The 19,502-nt window shown below is 42.6% G+C and overlaps 1 protein-coding gene across 2 annotated transcripts in view; it reads right to left on the bottom strand.

Annotated features, from left to right (window-relative positions):
* The window catches only part of SLC39A8 (solute carrier family 39 member 8), a 66,631-nt gene that overhangs the window by 35,385 nt on the left and 11,744 nt on the right, over positions 1-19,502 (bottom strand). For both annotated transcript variants that reach the window (XM_084757038.1, XM_084757037.1), the window contains one exon: positions 3,589-3,751. In XM_084757038.1, the coding sequence (XP_084613164.1) occupies positions 3,589-3,751 (163 nt within the window). The remainder of the gene's footprint in view (positions 1-3,588; positions 3,752-19,502) is intronic.

Below are 19,502 nucleotides of genomic sequence, written 5' to 3'. Positions count from 1 at the left end.
GAACAGCTTTGATGGGGTAGGAAGTCAGACAGATCCCTAGTGGACAGACAGACGGATAAACAAGCAGAGAAAAGAGGCTCTAGATAGAATGGTGTGCTTTTCACTTGAATATTAAAGATGGCCGACTTCATGATTCTTCATCCTCTCAAAGACAAAGAGGTGGTGGACTCCACCCACCCACATACCAGAAGAAACTGTTCACTGGGACTTTAAACCTCGGGATGGGGGGGGGGGGGGTTGTCCTATGGCAGGAACCAATTAGTGCCCGCCCCCTCTCCCGTTTTTACTAAACTGTCCAGTGCTCTGAGATAACTCAATCCTACCAATTCCAGGGACAACCTGAACTCACTCTAGCCACAGATGCAAAAGTTTAGGCTTTGCCAGACAGATTCTAGTCCCCTCCCCACTGGTTGCTTCTGTCTCTTTGTATGCTGTGTGTGTGTGTGTGTGTGTGTGTGTGTGTGTGTGTGTGTGTGTGCGCGCGTGTGTGTGTTGCTTCCAATAGAACATAGCCAAGCGTTGAGATCTTGCTTTTCCTGCCTTCTTATTCCTTAAGTCATCAGAGGGAAAGAATCTATTCCTACAGCCCTTGACAAACGCACCAAGCAGCATCAATGTTTGCAGCTCCATCAGTGCTTGTAATTGTATTATGTTGGACAGTCAAGGCTGCTGCAGGTAAGAACCTATGATCCTTACATCTTATTTGGATTAAATAGTACTATAAGAACTCATCCGAAAATGAGACAATTTTGAAGCTTTAAATTACTGCTAAGACATGATTAATTTCTACACCAAAGAAGTAAATTTATCATTGGTTTACTGCATATATCAGTGTGATTTTATAAGACAAATGAAAGGCACCTTGAAAAAATAACAAAATGTAAGATCTCCGAGACTATTTCATCTTCCCAGTAAAATATCAAAAGTATTCAGAACTTTTTGTGTCATTGTCATAATTCCTTTGAATTAGGCTTATTTTGATTTTTTTTTTTTTTTTTTTTTTTTTTTTTTTTTTGTCTCTAGGATGACCTTATATTCAGCTCACTGGCAGTGAAAAGTTACATTCAGAATTTAATACATTTTTTTATTTTTAATTTCCTGGTGAGAAAGTAAGATTACATAAGGGCCAGGGAGTACAGTGACCCTATGGGCACCTGTATAAGGAGCTGGGGACAGATCTGTAGATATGAACCCTTGCTTCACAGCCATGAAGATCTGAGTTCAAGTCCAGCACCCATATCAAAAGCGTGTGTGTCCACACGTATCTGTAGCACCCGTGTTTTGAGGATTTCTGGGGTTTGATGGCCATCAACCTAACTCCAGGTTCAGTGAGAACCCGTCTCAAAAGACTAATGTGGAGAATGATAGATTAGGACAGCTGGCATTGTCTTCTGACTCCCACATGCACACACAAGGGCACCCCAATGCATACATCTATATATTCTCCACACATACACCCAGACACACGTGTGCACACATGTACACACGTAAAGATCAAAGGCTTACGTAATCCTCTTAAGCTGTGCCGAGTCACTGGTTGATTTTGGTACCACCCACAATTTTACAGTAAGGGAGCTTTGATTACACCCACCTTACAGATGAAGTGACTCAGTCAGAGAGATGCTGCATATGCCCAAGACCACACAACTGCACTAAGATAAAACTATCAAGAATCACATCAAGTGACAATGCATTGCCAGGCTAAACAGATTAGCAAAGATGAGCACTCTATTCTCATTAGTGGGTTACCTGTCCAAATACTTGGTGCCTTTCTGATCTTGTAACTGAGAACTGTTGACTTTTCTACTATATGGCTTTGCAGTGTTGACCCTAGCATTATCTCTCACTTCCTGCTTCCTACTTTCCTGTTCTCATCTCCTGGCTCCACCTCACACAGAGTAACCTGAACAGCTTGAGTTAGAAAAAACTCTCCCCCACCCCCCTCTCTCTCTGTGTCTCTCTCTGTGTCTCTCTCTCTCCCTCTCTCTCTCTCTCTCTCTCTCTCTCTCTCTCTCTCTCAAACTCTTATAATCTCATGCATCCTCTCTCTCTTGCTCTCTTACTCTCTCACTCTCACTCTCAAGCTCCCTCTCTTTCTCTCTCTCATTCTCGATCTCTCACATTCCCTCTCATGTGCCCCCCTCCCATCCTCCCTCTCTCACACACTCTCCCTCTGTCTCTCTCTTGCTCTTTAAGTCTCTCACTCTCGGCTCACTTGTCCCCCTCTCTAACTCTCGCTGTCTCTCCCTCTCCCTCTCACTCTCTTGCCCCTCCCCCTCCTCCCCTCCATCTCTCTCTGGCAGAGTCTTCCTCTGTATTCCAGACTGGCCTCCAACTCATGGTGGTCCTTCTGCTCCAGGCTCTGAAGTGCTAGGATTTTCCACATGCAGATTTAGAAAGGCTTTGTGATGTCAGTAGCTTTCCTTTACTGGAGTCAATTCCTGAAGCCATGGGCCTTATGCAGTGCTGAAGCCAATGTTGTTCCACTTACTCTGTGAGTGTTGTTCTTGAACCCTTGTATTAAGACTGTGAAGAGGGAGCTAGATTGGGTGAGGAAACTGAGGTAAAAAGAGGTCAAAGCATATTCCCAAAATGGCTGGAAAAGTATGACCCTGTGCTTTGAAGTCTGTATTACCTAAAAATGTTAGTATATTAAAAAGCTTTGTTGCATTTATTTCCATATGTAAAGTATAGAGTATCAGAAGGCAAAGGACATATAGAAATGTAAACATAATCTAGCAAACATTTGTAGCCCTGGCATCTTCTTTCATCTACAAATGTTAAGGGGTTAGTGACTCCACGCTTTAAGAGGACACCTGCAGGCGCGTTAGTTCTCCTATGCCTTCCATCCTAACCGCAGACAAACTGACAGGCTTTTAAATGGCAGGATAGGCAAAAGGTGACGGAAACTGACTTCTCAATTACGCCAAATAGTTGATGTATGAGGCTGCGGTTCTCAACCGGTGGGTAGAGACTCACTTGAAGGTCACAGGTCAGATAGTGACATCATGATTCCCAACAGCAGGGAAAGTGCAGTTATGACGCAGCAGTGAAATAATTTTATGCTTGGTGGTCACCACAGCATGAGGAACTGTATTAAATGGTCGCAGCGTTAGGGAGGTGGAGAACCACTGCTCTCGGGGGACGAAGAAGACTTGGTAGAGGGAAGAGGTGAAGGAGGGGAGGAAGGTAGGAAGGTTTGGGGATAAATGTGGTCAACGCATAATATGTATTTGTATGAAAAAGTCCATATGTTACAGAGCACAATGTTCGATTAATCCAACTAATTAAAACTAAAGAAGTAAAAAGAAAAAAAAAAAACCGGGGTTTTAGAGTTTCAAAGTGTACTAAGGGAAGTCTTGATCCCACAAGCCAAAGAGCATTGCTAAAAAAGCTTGTATGCGCTCCCATTATTCTAATCTAAATACTTGCTGAATCTTATTTTACTAGGAGCTTCCTCACAACTTAATTAAAAGCCATAAACAAAAAAAGTGTGTGTGTGTGTGTGTGTGTGCATGCGTGCGTGCGTGTGTACACGTGCAGTAGAGTGAGACTTTCCGGTAGAGTGAAAGTCAACTTCCCCCGTACCTTCAGAAAGACTCGGTTTGGAGCTGAGCTTTGGCCGATCCTCGCAGGGATGGAAGTTCAGCTGCTGTAAGATCGCCGGGCAGATGGCCGAGAAATTCGAGCTGGTTATCTGGGTAGCGTTTGAGAAACCATGAAGTGAAAAGATGTCTTCTGCTGACAAACACTGAAAGAGAACAGACACAGGCACGCCGGTATTAACGCAGTCCGCACACGTGGGTAAACACTCTAAGCCTTAATCTTAGATACAGTCTAAGGAGACATACACAGTATGCAGGTAAGCAGCGCTCTTTCTGCATCAGAGCTCGCTGCAGAAATGAATGGACCTCCGCGACAGTGAACCAGCCCATTCCTCTTTAAAACCAGAAAGAAAGAAACAGAATAGCAAAAGGGTTATTTACATCAGCCCACTTGATGAAAACAAATGAAACTAGTATTAAAGATTGGTTTAGAAGTTGAAAAAGACTTCAAAAGTAGTAATAAGAGCTAGACTGTGGCTATAACTCAAGGGTGGAGGTAGGGGCTTGCCTGACATACACAAAGTCTGGGTACCCTAATACTACAAAACATGGAACAAGCAAAAGCACACTGGTAGCATTTGAACATGGGGCCTTAAGATTATTTTTTTATTGTATCAATTTATCCTTTCAGTTGTCTATAAATAGATGTTTTATGGAGGCTGTCAGAGTAGCTTTCTAGTATTCCTTGTTGATGGATACTTGGTTCCTTACGATTTCATAGTTAAAAATGTATCCATAGATGTAGCCATGATAGTTCTAATATGTAAAAATTGTTTTAAAATATATCTTAGCACAAACTGTTGTTTACTAAAATATACATTATTCTAAGTGCTGATAATTAGCTTTTCTATATTATGTAGAGTTTTGCAGATAGGGCTAGGTTGTTTAAAAATTCATTAACTTTTTAATGAGGCAAAAAATCAACATTGGAAAAAGAAATCTCTGCAAAAATAATTTTTAAAGGACCATTTACTCTCAAGTGCATTTTTCACTGTAAACTACATTCTAAATACCTGCATTACTGAAAAGATAGTAAAATAGATTAAACATTATAAATTAATGCCATAAAATTAGAAAGTGTGAGAAATACTTATTTGCTCAAACAGAAGCCTGTCTTTAATAAAATTCAACTGAGAAATGTTTGGGGGTTTTTTTGTCCATTTCAGCCACTACTCCAACCCACTGAAATCTTCACTTTGTACCATAAACTGAGCTGTATCCCTCACAATTCATGTCAAATCCCTAATCCATAGAGTAGTGATATATGGAAATTGTCTCCAGTAAATAATTAGTTGGGAGAGGTCATGCGAGAAGGACCCTGGCCCAAGAGGATAAATGTCCCACGAGAAGGGACACTAGAGAGGACACAGTCAGAAGAATCCCATCCGCAGAGCAGCCATCTCCAACAGAAAGTCGTGCCCAAGCACTTTGATCTTGGACTTTCAGTCTCTAGAACCAAGAAGAAATTAATTTCTACTGGTTAAGGTGCCTCACGTCGCCATGGCAGCCTGATCTGAAAAATACACCATAGATGGTGTTGAGTTCAGAATGTAAAGCTCAGTGTTGGGGCTGGAGAGATGGCTCCACAGTTAAGAGCTCTCTGCTTCTGCAGAGGACCTGGTTTGTTCCCCAGCACCTGAATGGGGTTACTCCCAGCCACCTATAACTCCAGCTCTAGGACATTTGATGCCCTCTGCTGGCGAAAGTGGGAACTGCACGAACATGGTGCACATACAGACAAGCAAGGCAGATATTCAGAAATAAAAATAATATTTTAAGTTAATGTATTTCACCATAAAGCACTTTAATACCGCTCACAATAGAAGCAATGAAATTAAAAAGTCTAAATATTGATTCAGGAAACCAATGCTACTGTCAAGGAAAAAAATAAAGACATAAAATATACAAACTGCATGCAATTGGGGAAAAAACTAAGCAATTACTTTACAGAAAATGCATGTTTTGATTTTTTTCCTTTTTCTAATTTTTGAGATTTTAATATGATATTTCTACCCTCCCTTTCCTCCCTCTAAACATGCCCACATACTCTTCCTTGATCTCTTTCAAAGTCACGGCCTCTCTTTTCATTGTTATTATATGCATATATCATATAAGTGTGTTGTATGCTATGTACGCATATAGTGTATAAGAATATAATAAATAAGTATGTATAAGCTATTCATTATTCAACCTATTCTCTCTTTGGGTGTGGGATAATGACAGCAGTGTACTGTCCACCAAACACCCAACTCCGTCCTACTGATAGGCATGCCTATACCTGTCACCACAGGGCACTAGACTAATAGATGAAGAAAATAGCTGGATAGCCAAGCAAGGAGGTAAGAAAGTACAGCTCATCCAGGTCCAGGGGGATGCCCAGAAGCAATGGGTCGGTCATGACTCCAGGAATTAATAGGTGTGCTAGCACAAACACAAAGCAGTATGGTTCCCAGCAAGTACGTCTTAACACACATGGGCTTCAGGCTCCTCCGACTGAAAACATGAGGAGAAAGGAAACCAACCTGCAAATTATGTGTAAAGACGTCTCAGAATTCAAGACATTCAAAAATGCGATAACTATTAAGGAACTCTTTTTAGATCCAAATTGTGACTCCGGAAGCCAACTTATTAGGGCATAGTTAGTACTTCTTAATGAAGTGGTAGTTTAAATGCCATGGCCTTTAAAGATGTCCTAATTGTCCATTGTGCATTATTAAAAAATTCTCCTGTGGGCAATCAGGGAAAATAATCAGTGTAGTTAAATGAGACTAGAACTAACACCAAGAGAGGACTTAGAACTGTCATGATCAGCCGGGCACTGGTGGCACACGCCTGTAATCCCAGCACTCGGGAGGCAGAGGCAGGCAGATCTTTGTGAGTTTGAGGTCAGCCTGGTCTACAAAGCGAGTCCAGAACACCCAGGGCTACACAGAGAAATCCTGTCTGGAAAAATAAAAGTGATGATCAGTCAGTTTTTATAGAGACTTTTCTGGGCAAGTGGTCAGAAATCACAGTACTTGACAGACACAGCTGCCCTGTGGCAAAATCCAAGGCTGCGGTTGCCCTTTTTTTTTTTAAGAGGATGAGAAACAGACTGTGTCAAAACATTTGAAACAAGGCTGGTGGGCTTAAAGTCGCTTATCCACTAAGATGTAGAATTCACAGAATTTTGGACCGCAGCCTATTTTTGTCTGTTTAGGTCTTGATTTACTACATGAAACCCAAAACTAAAGAAGGCAATGTCTAATGGGCAGCATCTCCACTGCAGGGGCCTAGGGGATGAGAGCCCAGTGCCTACGCAGGAATGGTACAAAACCTGTCGGACCAGTGACTCTGCTGAGGAAGTCTGACCCCTCTAGAGCACATCCCTTACCTCCAAACAATGAATAGTACCTTCTGGGAATGACTGGGTCACAGGAGGTCATGGGAAAGCAATTCAAGGATGACAGCACCGAGTGATATCAACCTAAGAAGAGGCACTGAACTTCCCCGACACTGTCCTATTGACGCACTAACAGCTATTCTTTTTCTTTCTTTCTTCCCTGTTCTCTAGAGTCCCACCCAGTCTTTGCAGTGGCCTTCTAGCTTCTGTGCTCCTGAGGACTAACTCTAGCCTGCAGACTCTCTGATATCGGTGGGTTGCTATTTGTTCATCTCCCCTCGCAGTAAATTGATTTGGAGCGCCTCTGTACACAAGATACCAAAGAAAGCTAATTACGATGGTAAAGGGGGCTGAGATCACACTACACACAAGCCCTCAAATTATACTCAACATTGTTTCGGTGAAGAGTTTCATGCATTTCTGCTTCTGTGCCCACTATTCCTTCCTCTCAATTTCTCTGCTTCATTTCCAGAAGTCCTTATGAGATGCTGGGGACAGGTATAAGAAAATGATGAGAGAGAGGGATGACAGGTTCTCCCACATTTTTTGTTTTTGTTTTTTTGTTCGTTTGGTTGGTTGGTTGGTTGGTTTTGGGTTTTTTTTTTTTCAAGACAAGGTTTCTCTGTGTAGCTCTGGTTGTCCTGAAACTCGCTCTGTAAACCAGGCTGGCCACGAACTCACAGCCTCTGCTTCTTGAGTGCTGGGATTAAAGGCATGCACCCAGCTCCCTTTGCATTTTACACAACTGAAATCTGCATAATAAATTATTACTATAATAATTAGTCTTATTATAATGAATCCCAAGGAGGGTGGCAAGACTTGAAGCCATAGACTTCTGATACTCACAGAGAAGCTCTTCTTGGCTAAATTTTAACCTGAGGTCAGGCCTCAACCTTGCAGAGTTAATCCTCCCACTTTTAATGGCTCGTTACTTTTGAATCAAACTCCCAATCTCCAACTCTTAGTACCTGTCACACTGACCTGCCTTCAGGAGGAGGGGATTTGTCATTTAATCATAATATTCTTGTACTTGTGTTTCCTCTTGGTAAACTTTCACTCTAGCTTGTTGGCTGCTCCAAGCTGTTTAGAGGAACGCCAGTTCTGTGCTTGCCCCTACAACGGGTCATTCTGAACAGATTTCACTGGCCACTGAGTGGCCAGATTACAGTGGGCATATTAGGAGGATGTTTTCAGGTGAGACGAGTATTTGAGTCAATGGCCTCGGTAAAGATGGGAGAGAATCAGCCAATTTATGGAAGGCTTGACTAGAATAAAGGGCAGCTAAAGTAGGAATTCACTCATTTTCCCACCTCACCGCCTGGGCGCCATCTTCTTTTGTGTGGGCACCACTCTGGAATTTACACCGTCAACTCTCCTCCGCCTCTCCTGTCTTTACACTCAGTTACAACAGTAAGAGCTTTAGCTTGCAAATTGCTAATAGTCCCCTTGCCTACCCTCTTCCCTCCCTCCCTCTCTCTCTCTCTCTCTCTCTCTCTCTCTCTCTCTCTCTCTCACTGACTCTCCTTCACTCCCTCCAGCTGTGCTCCGTGTCTCTCTCAAAGGATATCAAAAGGTACAGATTAATAAAGATCTGGCCATCTTTTGAGGTAGTGACTCCATTTCTATGGGAAATTCTGACTGAATCACATGACTGCAATGTGTAGCGCAACGGCATGGCTGTCACGCTTGATCACTGTTAAAGAAAAGCACGATTTGACAGCTTTTAAAGTGGTAGAGAGAAGTTCTTGCTTACACTGTCATAACCGTGGTTCTCTTTAACAGTGCTCAAGTATGACAGCCACATCATTATAGTACACATTGCGTTGACTGTTCGTTTCATTAGACAAATATTTATCGCAACACAAAAGTCTGACAAGAATAGTGATGAGGGAAGTGGAAGGTGGAAGATGACAACCAAGGAGGGAATATAACAGAAATAATAAACCATAGTACCACCTTCCATCGAGAGATGTCAGCAATGGCGGTGGGGGTGGGGCGTGGGACCCACATACACCATGAAACATAAAATCAGAGTTAAAAAAAAAAAGATAAATTCCTAAGAGAGATATGTGAGGGAGAAGCTGTACGCAAAGGAAATCATAAGAAATGGCTGAGGCTAGAGCTCCAGGAAAATGGAGAGAGGGTACTGGTCCTGGTGGGGTGGCCAGGGCCATTGCAGGCATCTGAATTCATGACGCCTGCAGGAGCCCAGATGGAGATGAGTGGTGAGCTTTCTTTGAGAAGCACAGAGACCAGAGATAAGGCTGTGGCCGTCTTCTGTAGGGCAGTGATAGTGGGGAGGGGATGGAGGGGAGATGGTCAGCAGGAGCACATATAGAAAGGAGCAAATGTCTTGGGAACACAGAGAGCATTGGTAGAAAAGCAGGAAAGAGGCCCAAGAATGGTGATAGTTATGTGTCATTCCAGCCCCCAGGAGCCGAGGCACCAGAATCATGAGAGAGTTGGAATCTAGCCTGGGCTAAAAAAAAAAAAGGGTGAGAATGTCTCAAAATCAAAATATAACAGGTGAGAGTACAAGCTCTACAGCGGTGGTCTCTCCTCAGAAGCTTTAGGGTTAATGTCTGGTACTACTGCCAGCACCCCCAAAGCCAGGAAGAGAGACAGAGGATGAAAGAAACAACGCAAAGGAGGCCCAAACCATAAGAGGTAATAAGCTTGAGTAAATGTAGTGGGTGCCTTTGCCTGCCTGGGCTGCATTCTCCTTTGGCCAGTACAGACAACCTTGCTGTTATAGCAGCGCCCTTCCGAATGACATGTCACCTAGATGCGTACACCCAGAGCTCCTACCGAAGAAGTCCTTCTCTGCTAGCAGCAGCGTGACTCCGAGGACTCTGCCAGCCACTTTGGCCACCATGTAAAACAAAGGCTAAAAGGGCAGAGAGGAAGATTGTTAACCTAACCCATCATGATTGTGGGTGTGGCTATGTCTGAGGTTCCTATTCCCCTTGACTCTACCTGTCTGGATGAACGCATTCTCTTCTTAGCTAAAGGGAAGTTACTTTTTTATTTTTTTTTTAACTTGTCAAATAAAGAGTTCTGATTGATACATGAAAGTCACTCGTTTACGTGTGTTTTGTTTTTTGAGATAAATTCTCAAAAGCACTCACTGTAGCTCAGACTAGCCTTGGCTCAAGCTCACTATGAAGTCCTCCTTGGTAATCCTCCTCCTGCAGCAGCCTAAGTGCTGGGATTACAGGCATAAGTCACAGTGCCAGCTACTAGCGGTGAGGACAAAAGGACAAGTCCCTTATTCTTCAAAGCCTGCCCAGCTCTTCCTTTGGCCAGCTCATCTGTACTTGGCTCTCTTGCCAAGCACCACCCAGTAGATAGGACAATAAGACTTGTGCTTCTGCAGCCAGCCTCTTCATACCAAACCAGAAGCAAAACATCATCCCACTCAAAGTTGCCCCTAGAGACTGCCTCGGGTTATGTCGTCCCTCACCAGGATTCCGATACACAGGCTGCGCCCTCTCTGTGTGGGTGAGTCTGCTCCACAGGCTGCATTCTCTTTGTGCTGGTAGAGGAAGGGAGAGCGACTTAACGCCTGCCAACTTTGTGATCAAATTTAGAAAGAAGTACCAAGGCCAGTTCACTTTCCAGGATTATAAAGTAACTCAGCTACCCAAACGGAAAATTCCATTACAAATCCTCGGAGAGACAAGGGCTTCGAGTCCAAGGTGGAGAGAACTCTCAGTCTCTTTTTAGTGACTAGTGTACCTTTCTGTGCTCCTCCACTGACTGCTACGGCCATTGGTTTCCAGCAAAGAAAAAAAAAGAAATGCAGCTAGCTTCCTTCTAGAATCTGCCACGTGTACAGCTGTGACCCAAGACTGAGAAGCCATCCTTCCCACACACCACGTAAAGGACAGTCTCCTGGTCTAGGCCGGATGCTACCATGAACCACCTGCATGAAAGCCTGCCTACCACTTTCTGTCCTCTCTGAGCCCTTTCAACTTCTTCCTTGTCCTCATTCACTGTATTCATTAACCAAACAGGTTATTTACACTTTCTTCAGACAGATGGCCGAAGCTGGTAATGACATACGGCTTTGCCCGCTGACTTGTCACTCAGCATAGGGAACCTGTACGGTGGGTAAACATAATAAAGGTATGCACAAGGTATTGTGAGATAACGGCTTTCATTCAAAGAAAACGTCAATCACGACTTCCTGATAAATACATTTTCTAAGCAATAATTATCATAGGCATGCTGAGAAGCAAAAGGTATAGCTTATTAATTACTAGTAACAGGAAAAAAATATGAATGAAGAACTCACATCTTGGGAAGGTAAGTTGTTCAATATTAGTTTATACAAAATGAAGATAAAATTCAAGTCCATGTATTCTCATGTCTTACTTTTACTAAGCCATCGACTGTTATGTCTTCATTAAACACAAAAAATGTTTCAAATAATAAAAATAAAAATCACCCAGATCTTGCAATCATATCAATTTTATTGGGCCTACTGGTTTTTGAGGTCATAAAGTTAAATTATTCTTTAAACTACTTAGTTCCTAGTGAGAGGTGAGGGGAGAAAGAGATCACTTAAGTGCAATTCTACCATGTCTCCACCACCATCACCACCATCTTTCAACTGGAAGAACTGAAATTACAAAGGCTACATTCAAACAACAGAAACTAACCCCCTGTCACAGTATAGGCTCACACTACTAACACAGCTGGGCAGGGCCTGTCATGGTTGCATGCTTTCAACAACTGAATATGTACCACCTGGATCCACAGACTCTCCACAGCTGTTTAGACACAGGATTTTTTTTTTCAACTCCTACAGCAGAGCCAGCTTGTCAGGGCACCTGAACTGCCATGGTGTAACTACATGAGTGTGAATCCAGAACAAAGGTGGGCCATAAATCATACCAGAGAAGGAAAAAGTGAAGACCTAAAATGATTTTTGAATGGGAAAAAAAAAACTGCTCAGATCTCCTGAGCTCATGTTACCTTACTCTTTACTAACACTAATACAACTACTATTGTGCCTGGCACACAACAGTTCCTGGTAAGCAGGTGACGAATAAAATGAAAAAGGAAATGAATGAGGAAACCAAATGTAAAAGCAACATAAGCTCACAACAGTGACTAGAGCAAGACGAGTGCAGAAAATAAAGTCTACGTGAGAGTAGATTCCTATGGAGCACCTGGCTTAGACCCCAACCATTTAAACACATACATCAGAAGTCCTGGTGTGAATGTAACCATTGGGAGATCTTTTCTAATCCATAAAACAAGGGAACAGTTCACCGGTTTGTCTCTAAGGGTCGCTGGTGGGTGTCATGAGCTGGTTGCTTACAGGTAGGGCATTCACAACAGCAACATTCAAAGCAGGACTGGCTGAGGAAACATGCCATCACCAGACTTGTCTGCTTAATGGTGGAATGAACTAACTCGGTTAGCAGAAACGCTGGTGTCCCTCCCCTTCACTATAACTCTAGCTCCTGGCTCTCTATCAACAACCTTTTCCAAGCTGGCCACCTTAAGTGCCTCTTCAAAGTTGATGCCATCTTTTTTGGCTTGATTTCTGCACACATTCTTATCACCAGAAAGAGAAGGTTTGGGCAAAGAACACCCTAGAAGAATAAGCTCTGGGTGGAGGAGGCTGAGCCACAGATGACAGCTGTTTGTCTAATATTCATGTTTCCATTTTCATCTCACGTTTTCTTATGCTTCTTACTTAAGCCTGAATGGTGCACATGTGTTCTGAACAATAACACATACACACACTCAAGAGTACACTCACACACACTCACATAAATACAAATCGCACATGGACACACTGACACTTATAAACATGCACACATACATACATGCATGTATGATCACACACATACATACATTCTTACAATTCTTCCTGAAGAGCAGTTGAAAAATTCTCCTCCAAAATATATTATTTAGAAGAGAAACAATGCCTTGCTTAATTATACACTGTTAGAAAAAAAATCCTTATGAAGCAGCGTGCAGATAATAGCATCACTACTACAAAGTGTGTAAAGTATAATTTAAAGACAAAGGCCGCCATATGTGGATGGTGTTTCTACCTAGGTGCTAAAATTATGAGTGATTTTTTTTCCTTTCTGTCCATTTAGCTTTCATAATTTCAAACAAGGTACTTGTGTTTCTATGATGAAATACCAAGTCAAAGAGAAAGTTGGGAAAGAAAGGGTGTATTCGGCTTCTGCTTCTGCTTTCATAGTCCATCACTGAAGGAGGATAGGACAGAAACTCAAACAGGTTAAGAACCTGGAGGCAGAGGCCATGGAGGGTGCTGCTTACTGGCTTGCTCCTCATGACTTGCTCAGCCTGCTTCCTTACAGAACCCAGGACCACCAGCCCAGGGATGGCACCACCTGCAATTGGTTGGGCCCAACCCATCAATCACTAATTAAGAAAATGCTCTACAGGCTTGCCTGCAGCCCGATCTTATGGAAGCATCTCCTCAGTTGAGGTTCCCTCCTTTCAGATGACTCTAGCCCTGTGTCAAGTTGACAAAGAATTGGCCAGCATCACTGACCCCCCTTGTCAACTTGGCATACAACACTTTTTTAAGATATAATCTTTCCTTTTTTTTGTTTGTTTGTTTGTTTGTTTTTGTTCATTCCCCCAGATCTCAGATCAATAAATATCACAAATACAAAACATATTTCAAACTTAAAAGTTCCACAATCTTTACCAATTCAAACACTTAAAAGTCTAGTCTCTGTTTAAAAACAAAAACAAACAAACAAACAAACAACAACAACAAAACAGCCCATTATAGTCACACATGCCTTTAATCCCAGCACTCAGGAGGCAGTGGCAAAGTGAGTCCAGGACAGCCAAGGCTACACAGAGAAACCCTGTCTCAAAACAAAACAACAACGAAAATAAAGTCTCGTTTAAAAACCCAAACTCTTTTAAAAATTTAAAGTCTGTAAAACCCAAAATAAGTTAAATACGTTCTTACTTCAAGAGGGGAGAACCAGGCACAGTCACAATCTGAACAAAGCAAAACCACATTCCAAGAGTGCAAATAATTCAGTGTCTGATATTTGGGATTCACTCACGATCTTCTGGGCTCCTCAAGGGGCTTGGGTCATTTCTCCAGCTCTGCATTTGCAGCACACAGCCTGTCTTCTAAGCTTCAGTGTGCTCCAATTCACTGCTGGTCATCCCGCAGTACTGGCATCTCTGAAATGCCAGGGTCTTCTACTATAACTGGGCTTGCACTTTCATCAATCGCTTCTGCTAGGCTCTCTTCATGTTGCAAAGCATCAACATTTTTCCACGACCCCTTCAATCTTACCCTTTCAACTGCTACTGAGGCTGCATCTTCAGCAATGGCCTCTCCTGGCCTCTCACAGTACTAAGCCTCAGCTGCTCTCCATGACCCCTTCATGCCTTCAAAACCAGTACCACCTGGGAGACTCTTACACATGGCCATATTTGGATGCCAGCAGGAGGCATAACCTTGGCCTCCTCTGAACACAGCTTGCATGCGATGACTCCGAGAAAAACACTTCCAGAAGATTTCCCTTCAATGATGCTAGGCTCTTCTTAATCACAGCTGATTTCTCAGCCCCAGCTGACCAGCATCCACTGTCCCATCAAAACAAAGGTTTTACTTTAGTGGTTCTGGTCTCTTGTTAACCACAGCTGATTCTTCATCTTTAGCTGACCAGACACCACAGATTCTTCACACAAGAGGCCCAGTTAAGTCTTTGCTTCGTTTCTAAACTTCATCGTCTTCACTGCTTTCAACATTCTTGTCTTCAAGGATCCTGTAGAACATCCCACTGAGCTCACAACACTCAATGGCTTTTCTAGTCCAAAGTTCCAAAGTCTTTCCACAATCCTCCCCAATGCAACAAAGATGGTCAGGTCTGTTACAGCAGTACCCCTCTCTCCTGGTGCCAATTTGTTTTGATTTAGGTTACTATTGCTAAAGCAAAAAGCAAGTTGGAGAAGAAAGGGTGTGTTTGGCTTATGCATCCATAGTCCATCACTGAAGGAAGTTAGGGTAGGAATTCAAACAGGACAGAAATCTGAAGGCAGAAGCTGATGCAAAGACCATGGAGGAGTGTTGCTTGCTGGCTTGCATCCCATGGCTTGCTCAACCTCCTTCCTTCCTTCCTTCCTTCCTTCCTTCCTTCCTTCCTTCCTTCCTTCTTTCCTTTCCTTTCCTTTCTTTTCCTTTCCTTTCCTTTTCTCTGAGACAGGGTTTCTCTGTGTAGCCCTGGCTGTCCTGGAATTAGCTCTGTAGACCAGACTGGCCTCAAACTCCATCAACTCAGTCAACCTCCTTTCTTATAGAATGCAGGACCACCAACCACCCAAAAAAGGCTGGGCTCTCCCGCATCAATCAGTAATTAAGAAAATGCTCTACAGGCTTGCCTACAGCCTGGTCTTATGGAGGCATTTTCTCACCTGGGGCTCCCTCCTCTTACATGACTCTAGTTTCTATCAAATTGATATAAAATTGCCCAGCACAGGGGAGGTCACACAAAAGCTTATATGCCACCATCTTAGTCAATGTTCTATTGATTCAAAGTAACATCATGACCAAGGCAACTCTTATAAAAGAAAGCATTTTATTGGAGACTTACTTCCAGCTTCAGGGAGATTTAGTCTATTATCATCATGGTGGGGAACATGGTAGCAGGTATGGCAGGTACGGTGCAGGAGCTACATCCTGATTCACAGGCAGAGAGAGATGGACTGGGATGGGCTTTTGAAACCTCAAAGCCCACTCCTAGTGACACACTTCCTCCAACAAGACCATACCTACTCCAACAAGACCATACCTCTTCATCCTTCTAATCCTTTCAAATAGTGCTACTTCCTGGTGATTATCCATTCAAATATATGTGTCTACGAGGGCCACGCTTATTCAAACCACCACAACTGCATAGCAGAGGACTTAAGAACCCCTAATGTAATCTTCTGTAGCTTTTATCCTATTTGCCCTATAACCCCTCAATACTTTCTATTGGCAGCATCACCAGCACATACACACATACAGTAGCAAAAGCAAACTCTCAAAACTATGTATTTCCCAAAAGTTTAAATACTTTTAAAACCTCAATTACCTATCTCTGATAATCCTTTTCCCATTTTGAGGGATACCGCTTCAAACATCCACAGACTCTATAGTCTAACCACACTCTAATAAACCTTAAAGTTTACCTTCACTGTGACCTTATACCCCTATGACTCATAATTATGATACTCTCATCTCAAACTATGCAACTGCTTTCTGTTCTGCAAAGTCCCATTTGAAGCCACCTTCAGAGCTCGGCATTGTCAAGTTCATCCCTTCCTCTCAAGAACCCCCTACTCTTGCTATTTATTTGTTTAGCACTTATAACTTTCTTATAATATTATCTATTCACAAAAATACATATGTTTTTAAATCAGATCATAGGTATCTAGAGAGGATGGACTTCTTGAATATTATGTCTTCTTCAGCCATGACCAAGGCTTTGGACATAAAGAGGTGCAAGAAAGGAGATTAAAAACTAGCAAAGCTATAATCCCAGCACTCAAGAGGCAGGCTGATCTCTGTGAGTTCAAAGCCAGCCTGGTCTACAATGGGAGTCCAGGCCAGCCAAGGCTAGAGAAGAAACCCTGTCTCAAAAAGCAAAACAAAAGAAACAAACAAACAAAAACCCAGCACATACATCTGAATAGAATTCTGAAAAATGTGGATTAAGAGTCCTTTATCACGACCTCTGAGGAAATCATTTTTAAATATCTAAGTTTTCTGTTCATGCTACATAAATTTCCCAGGACCAGCTCAGTAATTCTCAAATGAACAAACACTGACCCCAGCGTTTTCAAGTCTTTCAAAAAAACAAAGCTTTGAAGTATGGAGGAAAATATCTACATCTAAATGAAGAGAAAAGAATCTTGGCAACTTCAGAAATTAAATATAACAGTGTCTCATTATTTCTTTCTGCTCAGACAACATATTGTTGACATTTTAACATACATTCCTTTCATGTTACTTTTAAATTTTATTTGCATGGAAAAACAAGGAATTATATTGGTTTATTTTTCATTAAATAAGCCATTTAGGTTGACTGGGCTAACTTAGGGAGTTGTGCTAGAAGTAACATTATTACTTCAAAAGTTAACGTCAGGATACAGGATTGTGAGTGCAGATGCTGCAGGGCCATCCATGCCAAGCAAGGAGTTCTCAAATGGCCTCAACTGTAACTGGGAAGCCATTTGAAACAAACATTCTTTTAGGTTTGTTCATTATTAAAAGAAAACTTTTGCCCAATGTGCAAAGCACAGAAAGGACAATGAGAAAGTGGTGGGCGCGAGGGCATCGATCCCAGGAGTGACTTGCAGCATGCCCCTCACAAGACAACATGCCTAACTACATATCTGACTTCATATCCGCTGCAATCCCATAAAGTGGCTACAGTTTTCCTTCTCCATTACACAAAAGAGGACACTGAAGTTTAGAGCAATCAAATAAAAGACATTTAGGTTACTGTGAGAGGAAGAATGGTGAAGGAAGGAGAGAAGAGGTGAGAGACAGAAGAAGAGCAACATCCAGGTTCTTGCCTCAGTGAAGTACCTGTGATGCCTAACACTGATGGGGAGAAGACAGGATTCTCACATTTCTGATGGATAAATGGAGTCGGGAAATTCAACATGGGGCGAGTGGAGAGGTGTGGAGTTTGAGAATGGGGCAGAGTTGTCCTTCATGTCCAAGGCTGAATCACAAGAGGAAAAGCTATACCAAGGTAATGCACATAGAAAATATGTACCTGCATGGAGGTCAAAGTGACTGAGAAAATGTGTAGACTCAAAAGAAAACGGGCCTGAGGAACTCTGAGGACCACGATATTGAAAGATGGAGGGAAAGGTCATAAAACACGGAAAAGAACCTAACAGCAATGTAATGGCTGAAGCAAGGAAAGGGTGGATTTCAATAAGGTTATAATGGGCATCATAAAAATCTACAGAAAGGTAAGCCAGGAGACACATCCATTGTGTTTAACAACATCAAGGCCCAGATGACCTTCTAGAAAATAATATCAAGGAAGTGGCGGGAGACATCCGACCATAGTGTGTGAGGAGGAGCAGCTGGGAGGTGAGGAAATGGAGGAGGCACTCGTGCAATTCCTGGTCCAGTTACCCACACACACACACGGGAGGCAGCAAAACCTCAGGGGACTCAGGCAGAGCTGCCAAAGCAACCCAGCATCTGCTTCAGATCAGCAAGGTGAAAGAACCTGAGATTCCAAGTTGGAAGTCGTATCTCCCCAGAGGCCTGTGAGAACTAGTGGGATGGTACAGAAGGAAGCACCAAGCACAATGCCTGGCACACAAGATGCGCTCCACAAATATTAGCCATTGTTCCTAATAGAATAATAGGAATTCAATGCTTCCTGGTGCGGTGAAGACACTGCCCACGTTTACTTCGATGGCACTCCGTCCCATGACCAAGAACAGAGCCGGTGACTGCTTCTCATACTAAGAGATGCAGGTGAAATGCCATATACTGAGTCCTGGGAGCGCAGCTCTTGAAGAAAACATATTCCATCATGTCTCAAACCCAGTTATATAGTACCACTGACACCATGTAATCCTCAACAGAGGGTCTGTATGCCACACAGCACATGGTTAAGTAATGTGGCATATGATCTGTTTCCCATCTCAGAATCAAACTACTGACTTTGCTGTCCAGCCTGAAACCTGAGCTAATGTTCTCTTTCCACAGCCTGGAAGAGCCATGTCTTTTTTTTTTTTCTTTCCTCTTCCCAGTGAGACCAAAATGGCCATTCTCATGTCTTCCTTCCACCTAATAAGGTTCAACTGAACTAAGAGGGTCTTGGGTTCTTTGGCTTGCAAAATCCATATCAAGGTTAACATAGATTTAGAAATAGATCTAAGCTTAAAAACAGCAGCCTAACCAATTGCCGGAAGGACAATGTGGACCCCAAGCCACTCACATTTTAGTCATGGGGTAAAGTTGAGGAAAATAATAAAGCAGGAACTATTCCTAAATACAGTCTGAGAAGTCCTCTGGACGGTAAGGGATAATCCCAACGCGTATTCAAGGACTCTATTTCTTTCATTAGATTCTACTCCTAAGGTCGACATCTTCAGAAACTTGGTACTAGTGTTCGATGAAAAGAAATAGGGGCAGAGTTTCAGAGCCTGTCTCAAAAGGAAAGGCAGTGTCACCAAAGTCACCAAGTGGCATAAGTCTTTGTGAACTCTATTTCACTAATCCTTGCTGTCTTTTCACAGCCATAATTTTCTCTATAAACTGATTGACCTTTAGGGGCTCAGGTCCCCAGTGAATAACAATTGTGCTATAGGTAATAAAACTATATAATCTAATGGTATTATGAGGGCAGTAGCTATGCGTAAAGCACATGATTTGAGGCAGGCTCGTACTGAGCATTTTCTAAGCATTGCCTCTTTTGCTGCTATTGATTGTATGAAGTGACACAAAAAATGGAAATTTGTCTTACTATTAG

Source organism: Acomys minous (genome assembly GCF_964271855.1).
Source record: "Acomys minous genome assembly, chromosome: 14".
Lineage (NCBI taxonomy): Eukaryota > Metazoa > Chordata > Mammalia > Rodentia > Muridae > Acomys > Acomys minous.
This window is presented reverse-complemented; position numbering and strand designations above follow the sequence as displayed.